General features: G+C 30.6%; 1 protein-coding gene across 1 annotated transcript; it reads right to left on the reverse strand.

The window, feature by feature from the left end:
* Positions 1 to 8,542: 8,542 nt before the first annotated feature.
* LOC119690168 (ribonucleoside-diphosphate reductase large subunit) lies at positions 8,543 to 15,146 on the reverse strand. Its single transcript, XM_038105166.1, has 4 exons — positions 14,951 to 15,146; positions 14,809 to 14,897; positions 13,000 to 13,177; positions 8,543 to 10,665 (listed from the first exon to the last, which is right to left on the reverse strand). Exons 1-4 carry the CDS (start codon positions 14,982 to 14,984, stop codon positions 8,552 to 8,554), a joined length of 2,415 nt encoding a protein of 804 aa, XP_037961094.1. The 5' UTR covers positions 14,985 to 15,146; the 3' UTR covers positions 8,543 to 8,551.
* Positions 15,147 to 15,503: the final 357 nt, after the last annotated feature.

Genomic DNA, 15,503 nt, shown 5'->3' on the forward strand with positions numbered 1-15,503 from the left:
ATTTGTTTTTTGCTTTTAAAATAACAATCTAATAATATAAATAATTAATGAATTTTACTTTCAAATATTTATTCCAAACTAAATTGTAATTTTTTATACTTACTTATTTTTAAGTAATATATTATATATAATATATTATATGTATTGTATTTAATATATTATATTTAATATATTATATATATTATATTTAATATATTATATATATTAGGCACACGGACACATGCGGAATGGTAACGTCAGTTGTATGCTCTTTTTGATCATGATACTGAAAGTATGTTATGCAGGCAGTCAAATCTTAATGTTTATGCTGGTTTAATATAGTTTAGTGCTTAAATTTTAAAGCTAATATGCTTTGTGTGAATATTCTCACATTTATAGTAATTTGCACCTAAAAAGCACAAACTCTGACATTTATTAGAGAGCATCACTGTTTACCGTGATGAACATGATCACATACAGAAAACCTTGCCAACGTGACCGAAGTTGAATTGAATTTTATTCTCAATATCAAATTATCTATTTACATGACCATGACTGCTTGGCTGGCATTTCTTAACTGAAATTTTGAACATTTTTCCAAAGTTAATTCACAATGGTCGAATAAAACTAGAGATTAAAGAATTTTGAGAGCGCAAAGTCTACAAATTTTGATAATATTCAGACTAAATGCGGTTTGTTTGCAACTTCTAAAGTAAAGAACTACGGTTTGAGTGTTACTTATAACAAACTCGAAAACAATTTTTAAGTACAATATATGCGTGTTACGATCTCCTATCTTCGTGGTGTGCTTTTACGGAGATAAATAACACTTAAATTATAAAAAAGCGTGAAACTAGCGCTAGTGTGATTAAGCCCAAAAACTCTCACAGTAACATACAGCCTCATCCAAACTGGTTCAGTACGATATAACATAATGAAGTTAATATAAAATCTGCTATGTACTTCAGTTTAATTGCTTAGATATATATATTTAGCATTAAAATATATACTATAAAAAACTTTTTTTGAAATTATTAAATATTTTATTTATTCAATCATTTAAATTCAATTGTTTCCGTTGTTATATCCGGTTTAAATGTATATTGTTTAAATGTATATTGATGTAAATAAATTTGAAGCTGAGAAGCAGTTTAATTAATTTTTATATCTTTTAGTTTTTTGTTATATTTATTATTAAAAAAAACATTCTTTTAAAATACTTAAGATTCATTAAAAACTACTAGACTAAAATTTTTTTTGCACACTCGCTTTTTAATAATCCTTTTTTCATTCTAATTTAGTGTGCTATTTTTTAAGTTAAGTTATATGAAGCTATAAATTTCGATAGTACCACTTATATTATGATTTTAACTGAAACAGATCCAGCGCTCAGTTAATAATATAATAATCTAAATGTGAATGCATTATTTTTTATAATATATTTAACTTAAGCTTTAAATTTACCTTTAAGCCTTAAATTTATTTAATTGATTTCATCAAGATAAAACATTCATAGTACCAAAATTCTGCAGTGTAAAATTATTATTAGTATATCTAAGAAGTGTGAATACTGGACCAATTTTGATGATGTATGTGAATCTTATGATTTTTAACGAATCTCAATTTGTTTCGTTTATATTAGTTGAATATAAAAATTTTTAAAAATAACTCAGAACAAAGTTACTATCTATTACTCAATTTTTATATAGTTTACTACACTTGGTATAATACAAATATTGTAAACTTATTTTTAAATTGTTATTTAACTTTTATTATGTGTTCTATGTTAACAAATATTGTGAACATTATTAAATTTTAACTTTCATTTTTCATTTTAAAGACTAGTGTTACACATTATTTTGCATTGTTGTATGGTTTCATTAAGTTTAGATTATAGCAAAATTTTACAAAATGAAAAAAAAAAATTAGAGCACTGAAAAAACAGTTTTATTAATAATAAAATAAAATAAAATAAAAATATAAATTTTTCAAAGTAAACAAAAAAGCCTTCCATATTTTTTAACATAAAAAAATTTACTACTATAATATTGATAGTGTATATTCTTTTTTCTAATCTTTTGCTATCTCTTTTTTTTAATTAAAGGTCTAAGTATATTTTCTGGTATATTTTTGAGATATGTTATTGAACAAATTTAATACCAAATGTATTTCGATTAGTTGAATTTCACGGAAATCTGTTAGAAACTAAAACTACAACCTTTTCGAAATTTGGAACATATATTTCAAAATATTTGCTTCCAAGGCTGGAATCATTATTGTCTTACCAGTGAGCATCAATTTTTTTTTCTTCATTATTTTGCACATTTTCAAAAACAAAAAGCAATACTCATGCTAAGTCACTTAACTTTATTCAGGCTAGTTTTAATTGCGTCTGCCAACACCATCATCATTCCCCTATCCCATATAACCTTCCTATCTGCAGCCACAACTATCCTAAATTATATATTCGCAATATTTATCCATTCATATTTTCTGCTGTATACGAAGTTCACTATTTATATTTTGAGCCTAGTAATGAAAGAATACTAACTTGTTGAAAATTGCGTTATTATTTCTCGAAATATGCTCCTTTATGATTAATACACTTTAGCATGCGTTCGAATTCTTTGTAGAAGCATTTTTTCCAATCTCCTTCAGATACCTTCCAAACATGGTGTTTAAAGGCTTCTGCTTCTTTCACTAACAAAAATCGTTCTTCAGACAATTTATTCTTGCGGTTGACGTTCGGGAACAAAAAGAAGTCATTGGGTGCTAAATCAGGACTGTACGGTGGATGACCCATCAATTCGATTTTTTGAATAGTCGGTTGTTAAACGAAATGCGTAAGCAATCGCATTGTATTGATGGAGAATGATCCGTATTTCACTAAAAACTTCCGATAAACAAATGTTTGTATACCATTCGAATTTGATCGTTTTACGTTCCTGTAGTGGTATACTCGCGAACAACTTTTGTTGGATTTGGCTTATGCGTATATATCCACGATTCGTCACCTATTACAATCTTATATACGTCTTTTGAAGCACCGCCATTGTACTTCTAGAATATTTGTGTGCACCAATCGACACGAGCAACTTTCTAAGATTTTGTCAAATGATGGGGGATGGGGGATTCAACGAAAACAAACCTTTCTCACGGCTAAATGATCGTGCAACATTTTATATATGCTCGTGAAACTAATTAGTTCTCTTAATCTCACAGTATGTCGCATAAGGATCTTGCATTATCAGTTTTTACACAGCATCAATGTTATTTGACACAACAACTGAATAACTGAAGTATAACTTCTATCAGATAAGCGCGTAATAAAATAACCAGGTCGATGAGTTGTAAAGTGTTGAAAGTAAAATTTTCTTCTTTTTACCGTGTAGGAAGAATAATCTTCACCTAAGCTAACAGGTGTGGGAAATATAACTTTTACCTAAGTAATGTGTAGAAAGTGTAACTTTCACTTAAGTAATGTGTAGGAAATATAATTCTCCCCAAAGCATTATGGAGAAAGAATAGCATCCATCTAAGCAGTATGTAGAATTATAAATTCCACCTAAGCAATTTGTATTACCATACTTTGATTTTTTTCATACTCATGAAGTAATGCTGTATACTGCTCTCTGAACACTGCTCACAACTTAACATTTTGGTGTACTTTTTATACCCCTCTACTACTTCTAATATACACTTTATCTTCTATTGCATCACCAATGCTTTTTTTCTTGCGCAGTTCTGTTGTTGCTGGTGTTTTTCATTACTATTTTTTATTGTTTGTTGTTAAACAATTTTTACTTCCTATTGTTTTATTATCAACGAAAAATTTAATAAAAAGGCAATTCGTTTTAGTATTTATTTTTTTAATCAGATATACAAATACTATATATTTTTGATGTATAAATTTTTCATGATAATAGTTGTGTCTATTTATTTTAACACTACTGAGTTATTGGCTGCAGTCGATGTATTCGGAATAGGTTACAAAACTGATTTTAAAAGTACCGATGAAGAGTTTTGGTAATGATATAGCAGGGCGCAAGGGTTACGATTCAAAAGACTTTTGATTGGAATTGTTGAATAATGTCTAAACTACACAACACACTTAATTTTTAGAAATAGTTTGGAATGTCTCCCGATGACCCCATACACTTTGATCATTTTTTTATCATGTCGCTTTTATATGAAACGCAAGTTAAGCAGCATCACTGATAAAAGCTGTTCTGGATAAGTTGCTTATGGTTAGTTGGTAGATCAGCTGTAAAAAGCCTAATTGTACAGGTCACAGCTTGCTACCTTATGGTATTCCAGAATAAATTTTTTTTTAAGTTTTGTATTTAAAAAGTGGGTTTAAGTTATATAGGGCTTGATAAGCTCATGAAAAAATATAACACGTAATTTTTAAGTGTAAGTGAGACATAATTGTGCCAACCTTATGTTTTGATTACTCTGTAAAATCGGTATGATTTTTCTACCTTTCGATGACTTCTAAAACCGAACTGGTGCTAAGGTATACGTTTGAAATTTACAAATATTGGCTTAAGTTAGAACATCCAGAAATTAAAATCTGATTTTGTAGTGCATTCAATGTTCTGAAATTAAAGTTTGTGGTTTTATGGTCAAAAAAATTAGAAACTTCACAGATGGAATTAACATACTAGTTATTTCTTTTTCTCTGACTCTGTTTATTTAATCAATATTTTAATGAAATTGTGCAAAATGAGTGAACATTTTAAAAATAAATCTAAAACAACATACGGCTCGAATTGCTAAATGCAGAATAGATATTTATTTTTATTATAAAAATTATTATTATTCTTATGTATTAAAATTTGTCATTTCTTTGGAAACAAATATTCTTTTTGTTTTCTTCCTTGATATTATTCTAATCATATATGTTTATAATTTAAATTTTTGATTTTGTATAAATTATACAATAAAAACATATAGTAAGTCATCACTATGATTGTTATTAAACTAATGTGAACTGTTTCTTTACGGATCTGACAAGCGTATGTGTGTTCTAAACGTTGTTCGTGCATTAACTACTACGGTATTCTACCCTTATAGGTGGTTCTTAAGGTCTAATGTAGGACCGTTTATCCGTAAAATTATAATGGATTATTATCTTAGATTCAAAATAAACCCAATCTTCCTGAAACAAAGCTAATACGCCAGTGATGACGCGTACCCTATCTGAATGAGTGTACGGTTCAGTGACGGCGCTGGGCGTCGGCATCGTGCCAACAAGGGTTTCGCAAAAGTTCGCACGAAGTGATGGTATATTCCCGGCAGTTATCCAGAACGGCATATATTTTCACATTAATCTAATAAAGGCACTTTTTAGGACAAACACATATCTAAATCTTGGAGAAAAGTTACCGTGATATTTATACCAAGAATGGTAATAGACCTAATGATGACATATAGACCGATTAGTTCCTCATCCTTCCTCCTAAAAACTATGAAAAGACTCATGGATCTCTATATTCGTACACAATTTTCTAAAAGTTGACCTCTTCACAAAACTCAATTCGCTTACTCCAAAGGAAAATCCACCGAATTGGCCTTACATGCCTTAACCTACAAAATCAAAAAGGCCCACAAAAACAAAGACATTGCGCTTTGCGCATTTCTAGACATAGAGGGAGTTTTCGACAATACGAGTTATGTATCGATTACGAAAACTTTAAGTAACAGAAATTTTGATTTCGATATTATTTCCTGGATTGAGGTGATGTTTCAAAATGACGTCTGTAGCTGCTGAGGCTGCATAAGGTTGTCCACAGGGTGGAGTGTTGTCTCCTTTGCTCTGGTCGGTGGTTGCGGATGATCTCTTAATCTTACGGAATATTGGATGTGACGCCATCGGATATGCAGACGACCTAGTCATAATAGTGTCTAGAAAACATGGCAGCTGTCTATCTGAAATTATGGTAAGACACCTTTGACTCATTTTGACGTGGTGTGAGTCTCTTCATAAATCCGGAAAAAACTGTTGTTTTTCCTTTTACACTTAAACCTAAATTAAACATAAGTCCTGTAAGTTTAAGAAGCAGTAATATTCCACTTTCTAATGAAGTAAAGTACCTAGAAGTGGTATACACACTTAAATAAAGTATACATCAAAGCACTAAGGCCTTTATGAACAATGTGGTCCTGTATAGGTAAAACTTGGGGTCTCAACCCAAAGATGATAATTTGGATATATCAGGTAGTAGTATAGCCTACTATGATATATGGTTGCCTAGTCTGATGGCAAAAGATCTCACAAGATGGATCTATTACTGTTTGCATGAAGCTTCAGAGACTTGCGTGTCTCTTAATGAATGAGGACTAGTCCAAGTGTAGCACTTGAGGCTGTACTTGGGCTAACACCTCTGCATATACATATGCAATCCACGGCTGCGCTTAGTGTGTACCGATTAAAACTTCACATGAACAAGGTTTGTCTTGACTACGGTCATAAAACAATATTAAAAACATTTCGAGCACATAAAAAACCTCTGTGCGATGATGACTATATAACAAAATTCTACCGCTTTGACAGAAAATTTGAGGTACACCTACCATCACGTTCACCGTGGAAAACGAAGGCCAACAGTTTGACCTAAAACGTTTAGTTTGGTACCCAGACAGATCGAAAATGGATTGAGGTAGTGGTGCTGGTATATATGGGCCTAACACTAGAATTTCGGAGGCAATAGGCATATATCCGAGTAACTTCAAGCTGAAATTCACACAATTAACTTATACGTAAGATCCAATATCATAAAAAACTGTCTGCCTTGAGAAATATTATTTACTCTAACAGCCAGACTGCTCTTGAAACTCTATCGTGTTGAACTTTTGAAACAGGTTCTCAAATGTTAAGAGCTTCTACAGTTACTTGCAGCTCGAAATAAGGTAAATCTTTATTGAGTTCCGGGTCACAGGGGAGTTTTCGGAAATTAACAAGTCCTCAACCCTTTTGTGGGTTAAACTGGGCCAGTTCAAAACAAATAATTAAGGAGTGGGAGAATCATTTGCGGCTGGTATACTAAGAAGACTTTTCAGGGCTTAGACAATAGAAAGCACTGATAAAACTTACTCTTAGAAAAAAAATTTTTAGATTCTCAAAAGGTAATTTGGGGTCGATTATCTGCTAATTCGGAATGCAAATTATGCCTCGAAGATGAGAAAATTATTATGCATATTCTTTGTAACTGTCCAGATTTAACATCGCACACAAGAAACTTAGAACAGATTAAGAGCTCTTCTCTAGATTTAGTTTTGAACTTTGTTCACAAAGCTTATGTAATTAATACTGAAATTTGGTACAATAGGACGCTTTTGGCCGCAATACCAACGATTTCGCGACAATAGTTTTAATAATAATAATTTATCATAATTTTAATACTTACACAGTATACTTATAAAACTTAAGTATAAGTGAGTATAAATATTTTTGTCATACGTTACTTATACGCACTCACACTCACCGCACAAATGATTCATAAGTATTTTCTACAAGTGCCAGTGCTAATGAATCAACGTCACAAGAGTCTAAGTTGAGTAGTGTACACGCAGAACTACTCATAAGATGTTGTCATATACTCAAGGGGTATGAATCAATGAGTGCACTCACCAACAATGAAGGATGGTAATGATTGTCGTATCGGTCAGTTTTGACATACGCACAAATTTTATATTAAACAAAATTAAAAGTTTATTTTTGTTTTTACTCTTTTTATGTGTTAGTGTTATGCTTTTAGCATATACTCATCTACTCATATAAATTTATCAAATGTATAATTTTATGCGTTTATAGGAACAATAATTCGCTTATCGCTTTTTCTACAGACGCTAAAATGTTTGACTACTTCACAACTGGGTGCTTAGATAGAGTAAGTAGAGTTGTTGTTTTGCGTATAAATTAGCCACTTTAAGCCAGTAACTTGTTGTCTTTTGCCACACTTAAAAGGTACCGAAAGTACATATAATAACATTAAATTATATGGTTGAGCGTGTATAACACCAAAAATTAATCGAAAAAAAAGTTGATCTTGCCAAATTTCATGATTTTGGTGACCAATCCCATCACTAAAAACAGGACACACATCATTCTGTTGAAGCTATATGTCTTCCACATCTAAAACAAATTGGGAACCATATGCATGTAGCAAGCAGACTTGATGGTTTGTATCGCAAATTCATCATTTTTGAAGAAGTAATCGCGCCTTCGCGCCTGACTAAATACCTCACCATACAGTGACTTTTATATCGATCATTATATCCCCTTAATGTTCAAATACATCTACCAGTCATCATTTTTATAGTAAGTTTAAAGAATTTTAACACTTTAACGGTTGTGGAACGATGCCTATTGTAAAAGTCTTAAACAAAACATGTGATGCCTTGGACTGTAGATTTGTCTGACATATGCCACTAAAGGGCTGCTACATAACACAGATTAATTCAATATAAAAATATATATACATTCGAAAAAATTAAATAAAATAACAAAAATATTTAAAAATACAAAATGCATTTTTTATTTATAACAAAATATTTTCAAATACTAACACTAAGCTCCACATGATAAGCAATTGAAATTATCTTCGAGTGAGCATATTATATCCGCCATTTTTCTAACGTTTTGAAAAGCAAAATCTTCATTTTTATTTAATATCGGATTTTCTATGTCAGTAGCATCAGGGCTACTTTTATCCACAGTAAACTGAATAGCATTAGCTGCTGGTTTTGTTCTTAGATAGTACATTCCAGTTTTTAATCCAGCTTTCCATGCGTAAAAATGTATTGAAGTTAATTTTGCATAATTTGGCTCTGCCACATAAATATTGAATGACTGACTTTGATCAATAAAAGCACCCCTGTCTGCTGCCATTCTTATAATAGCCTTAACAGGAATTTCCCATACAGTTTTATATACGTCACGTAAAAACTTTGGTATTTCTTCAATATTTTGAATCGATCCTCGATTCAATAGTATTGAATTTTTTAATTCGTCGTTCCATAGTTCCAGTTCAGTAAGATCTTTTAATAAATGATTATTAACAACTTGAAATTCACCAGATAACACTCTTCTTGTATATATATTCGATGTATATGGCTCAAAAGATTCATTATTTCCTAATATTTGAGCTGTTGATGCTGTAGGCATTGGAGCGATAAGAAGAGAATTTCTAACACCATATTGTGCAATTTTGCTTTTTAATTCTGACCAATCCCAGAGATCAGTAGGAGTTTTGTTCCACATATCATACTGAAGAATACCTTTACTTACAGGGCTTCCTTCGTAAGTTTCGTAAGGCCCAAATTCTTTAGCCAACTCACAACTACCTTCTAAAGCACCATAATAAATTGTTTCAAATATTTGTTGATTCAATAAAAATGCTTTTTCAGTTTCATATGGATAACGCATCAAAATTAGAGTATCAGCAAAACCCTGCACACCAATACCGATAGGACGATGGCGAAAGTTTGACTTTTTTGCTTCGGGCAGCGGATAATAGGTGACATCAATTATTTTATTTAAATTTTTAGTCACAACTTTGCTTATATATTTAAGCTTCTGAAAATCATAAGTTCTTTCACTGGTCACAAACATATTTAGTGCTATAGACGCCAAGTTGCAAACGGCAACTTCATCTGGAGCAGAATATTCAATTATTTCTGTGCATAAATTACTGCACTTAATAGTTCCCAAATTTTGTTGATTACTTTTGCGATTGCAAGAGTCTTTATATAGCATATATGGAGTCCCAGTTTCAATTTGTGCTTCCACTATGGCAAACCAAAGTGCTTGGGCTTTGATTGTTTTATTTGCTTTACCTTCATTTTCATATTTTGTATATAAGTCTTCGAACTCTTTACCCCAAACTTCATGCAAGCCGGGACATTTATTAGGACACATTAGAGACCAATTTTCATTAGCTTCAACACGTTTCATAAATAAATCAGGAATCCAGAGTGCATAAAATAAATCTCGAGCTCGGTTTTCTTCTTTACCAGTGTTTTTTTTAAGATCTAAAAAGTCAAATATATCGGGATGCCAAGGTTCTAGGTAAATGGCAAAAGCTCCAGGCCTTTTACCACCGCCTTGGTCAACATATCTTGCCACATTGTTAAAAACTTTTAACATTGGTACTAATCCATTTGAAACACCATTTGTTCCGGTTATAAAAGTGCCTTTAGCTCGAATACAATGAATATTTAATCCAATGCCTCCAGCTGATTTCGATATCTTAGCACATTGTTCAACTGACTTGAAAATACCCTCAATGGAGTCATCAACCATAGTAAGCAGGAAACACGATGAAAGTTGTGGTCTTCTAGTGGCAGCGGAAAACAGAGTTGGCGATGCATGCGTAAAGTACCGCTCGGAGAGAAGATTATAAGTTTCAATTGCTCCTTCTATATCATTTCCATGTATACCAATCGAGCATCTCATCAACAGGTGTTGGGGTCTTTCCACAACTTTCCCATTTATTTTGAGAAGATACGATCGTTCTAACGTTTTAAATCCAAAGTAATTATAACCAAAGTCACGATCATAAATAATAGCCGAATTTAAACGATCCGCATTTGATTTAACAATTTCATAATAGAAATCAGATATGATTGGTTGCTTTTCTTTTGTTTCCTTATTAACATGATTGTATAGATCATCTATCACATCTAGAATAAAATTTTGTATGAAATAAAATTTTCAATAAGTGAATATAAATTTATTTTAAGACATCAAAAACCTTCTGTCTTAAATGAAAATAATTGTGTAAATCTCAAATTAATAAATTTACTTTAAAATAAATGCACTAATTTCCATTTATTTATTTTATTCATAGGTGTGCATATATATTCACTATTTTCTAACTCTATTACATTGTGGAGGCGGATGCCTTTATTTTTTAAGGATCATTGGAAATTACGCTGGTAGTATTTATTTACCACTGCTCTTCTCCAATAACATACAATAACATGCAATTAACGCTTAATTGAAGTTTAGTTTAACAGTTGAAACATTCCTTTCGGCTTTAAAAGCAGCTGGATGTACATTGAATTTACCTGTCTTCACTAATAGCTAACTGGAGTTTGCCTTTCTAAACAAAATCAGGAACACTTGACAATGTGTTATATATATAGCATTAGAGCTATATTTAAGAATTCTACCTCTATTTGTTGCAATAAATATAACAATTAGTTCTTGCCTGAATCGATACTTTGGCCAACATTCATCTATAAATTATCCTGAGATTATATCATCGCAACAAGTATGGTGTCCTTATATAGTTGTTTCCCAGATATTTTTCGCGAACTTCGTGTATTAGATGATATAATGCTTACCACTCTCAGTACTTTGTCAACCTACCACCTGATCAATGAATCCTTATTTTAAGCCCTAATTTAGTAATGTCTTAGTGCGCAAGTTCACCTCTCTGCTAACCTCATTGGAAAGTCGATATTGCAATATATGCCCTGAGCACACCTTCATAACAATCTTTATCTCAACTGACGACCGTTTTTTGTAGAGGCTGACAAATATACTTATGGAAATTTTAAAAAGATAAATTGGGATATTTTCCACAATATATCTGAATGTAGCTTCAATATTTCTTCTTTGGCCTCTGATTTAAACAAGACAAAGGAACAGTTTCGTAGAATTCAAATACTGATGTCAAATTTTTCTGGGGACGCTGTGTATGCTCAAGAACGTGACGATTTCCGTATACTATACCTAACTAATTTAGGCGAATTCCGATTCGCTGTAGGAAAAAAATTGAGTAAATAAAAAGTTGGACATTCATTGCTGTAATAATTGGAAGGAACGTTGAAAATATTGTAATTTTCAAAATGGAAGATAGTGGGCAACTATTAAATCAATTTTTAACCCTTTTCGCTTAAACAAGAAAGGAAATAAATGTTAATGGGATGACAATATTTAAACCCTTGCGATGTGTATAAAAATTTTACAAAGTTCTTGTACACAATGTTCCTGCTTCTTTTAAGATTCGCAGACAATAAAAACATTTCAAAAACCTAGAATGAAATCTGCTTAAAGCTTTCAAGGTGTTCGGTTCGCACTACGTGACATTTTAGTTCTAACTCATATTTTAAATATTTTGCTTAGCTCACATCTCATCCCCAACGCACAGAAGATTAGCCAAATAATTCCCATATTGAAACCGAGTAAACTTTCCATGAGTTATTCATATAGACCAAAGCTGTTCAAAGCACGTTCGCGACATGTTTCTAATCTATTGCAACTACGCAAATTTTTTCCAAAAAGGTCATGTACGAATGTACTTGTTTCTCCAGTCCTTTGCATTGGACTCTGCATTGACCCGCGAACGTGTTTGGTCTGGATAGCCCTGATATAGACAAATTTTTATGTTTTCTCCATTAGCCAAAGTTGTGGAGATCTGGCTTCTTATTCACTTCACCCACATATCATTTCATAAATTTTAAGCTTCCCTACTTACTTGCTGGACGTGTACTCCAACTATATCTCTACTCTGTTTGACGTCGTCTATCTGTTTTCTTGCTCAATTGCAAACAAACGGCATACTTTCTACTCAATAAGTTTTTAACTATTAAACTTTTTGAATTTATTTTTTGACCTGGTTATTAAAATGTTTTTTTTATATATTTTTGTTCTGGCTGTAGGTCCCTGCTTGTTAAATAATAAAACGTTTAATATTTTTTATTAAACTCTATATTTCGACTCTCCTTGAGAGTCATCATCAGGATTACGATTACGATTATATTGCACAATATAGACGATAGAATAAAGAGAAGGACGTGCATGTAGTTTTAAAAATATTAACTTATAATCGTAATCCTGATGATGACTCTCAAGGAGAGTTGAAATATTGAGTTTAATAAAAAATATTAAATGTTTTATTATTATTATTACATAGGTCCCTATAGCCAGAATAAATATATATAAAAAAACCGTTTTCAACTATTTTTATACATACATACATCTTATTTTTTCCAATATAGAATATTTACCAGAAAAAGATTTTTTAGTTTCTTTGTGCAAATTGGAAACAGCTATTCTCGCTGCTAATATTGCATAGTCAACGTGAGTTGTTGTTGTACTTGCAGCAATATCTGCAGCTAAATTATCCAACTCTTGAGTAGTAACACCAGAGTAAATCCCGTTTATAACTTGTACTGTGATTTTCACCTAAAAAAGAATTACTGTCATTTATAGAATATCAATTATTTATTTAATTAAAATTTACAAATAAAAATTGTTTAAATATTTATTAAACAATACCAGATATAATCATTTGTTACAAAAAAGACTAATCCTACATAAGTTTTTAAATTCTAGTCGTTATAAGGGACGGACAGACAGATACCAGTCAGTTACATTTTAAGATTATAGAAATTTTATTAAATTAATGTGGGCAGATGAACAGAACAAGAAATAAAAATTGATGAATATTAGTTACGAGAATATTATATATATATAGAATATTATATTATATATATAGATATATAGATTGCATAATCGTTCAAGTATTTACAGTTATTGTAAAACCTTTCAAGAACAAGATGGTTTAACATTAATTTTTGATATGACTGTACTAATGTCTAGTCTGCAACGATACTGACTAAGAATCAGACTTTTAATTCATAAAAGCTATACTGATTTAGAAAAGTAGTTGCAAATTTCTTAAAAATATATATAATATTAATATTTATATTATTGTTTAAATGATATTTTTAAAATTTACATTGTATGATTAATGGATTAAATTAACGCAAATTATGACAAAGCTTCGGAGGATATATTCTTGATTTAAAAGTTTTCAAAAAAGTAAAGTAAAACCCTATATATATATATATATTTGCGTTAAAAATACAATACTAACATGAATAAGATTGTTAAATGAATCCTAGTCATTTTTGCAATTGATCAATATTTTTCATATACATATGTGTAAAAAAAAAACGACGGGAGAAAGAAAATGCCGACTACATCACTAAATCCAGTCTGAATATCCCACATAAATTATGTGAACAGTTCTCACAGTTCAAGTAGGGGGTAGTTAATACATAACAGAATAATTTCGATTTTTTTTGTAAAGTACTATTATTACATAATAATTATAATTAATACATTCTGTTTAGGTTAGGGTCTGTTTGCAGCACAAAAGATCAATCCGGTCGCAATGTTCCGCTCCGTTGGGAGCTAAAGCGCTGTACGTTCCTATTCCTAATAATAATTATAACATAATAATAATTACTACATAATAAAAATTATTACATAATAATAATAATTACATAATAATAATAATTAATCCATTCTGTTTGGTTAGGGTCTGTTTGCAGCACAAAAGATCAATCCGGTCGCAATGTTCCGCTCCGCTGGGAGCTAAAGCGCTGTTCGTTCCTATTCCTAATAATAATTATTACATAATAATAATTACTACATAATAAAAATTGTTACATAATAATAATAATTACATAATAATAATTACACAATAATAATAATTACATAATAATAATTATAACATAATAATAATTACGTAATAATAATTATTACATAATAATTACTATTACATAATAATAATTATTATTACATAATAATAATAGTTAAATTATAATAATTATATACTTTAAATAATTTTACAAATAATTTAATATAACATTACAAACACAGCATCCAATTTCACAATATTATTTATTTATGTTATATTATAAGACTTATTTATTTATGTTATATTATAAGGCATATTTATAAGTGGTTATAAGCAAACAATCACTTTGAATGTAACTCAAAATATTCCAAAAGCTCATTTCACTTACCGGATCTACAAAATCCATATGAAGCCCATAACATAATTTTGAAATCCGCGATGTTATTTTGTCCAAATGAACATCTTCACTTCGTCCATCTACATAAATTTATTTATTACAAACATTTTAAAAACTTTTGCGACTATCAAACCTCTTTTTACAACATATAATTTATTTACGACCATTACTAATCAGTCTTGTGACGCAGCGCTTGCACAAATTTCGGGGAAATTTGCGGCAAACAATATTGCCAAGCAATGCCGAAAAAAAATTGGAAGAGCTTACACACAATAAAATTTGGTGCGATATAAATATTTTTAGAGTAAGTGCACATCGATATCATGGCGTAAATCCCTTAGTTGGAAACGGATGGTTTTACATTACATCTCTAATCTCTGTGAATCTCTGTATATGCAATATAATATATAATATATAAAACAAAATAATTTTAATTCAACCCACAGAGGCAAACAGCAAGAAAAGCAAAAGACTAAGTTGTCAATGATGTTGCTTACGTTCGAAGTTCGCGTTGTTGCGAAGAAAATTATGTTAATGCTGGATGATGCAGGATAATTATCTATCTAAAATAATTTTAAACGGTAAAAAATTTTTGATTTGTATTTACTGGCACTGGTGACGCATATGAAGTAATTTAATTTAATTATTACTTCTAAAAAGGATAGAAGACGATTTTGGTAAAGTGA

The sequence above is a fragment of the Teleopsis dalmanni genome, chromosome X (genome assembly GCF_002237135.1).
Source record: "Teleopsis dalmanni isolate 2A chromosome X, ASM223713v2, whole genome shotgun sequence".
NCBI classification, from domain to species: domain Eukaryota; kingdom Metazoa; phylum Arthropoda; class Insecta; order Diptera; family Diopsidae; genus Teleopsis; species Teleopsis dalmanni.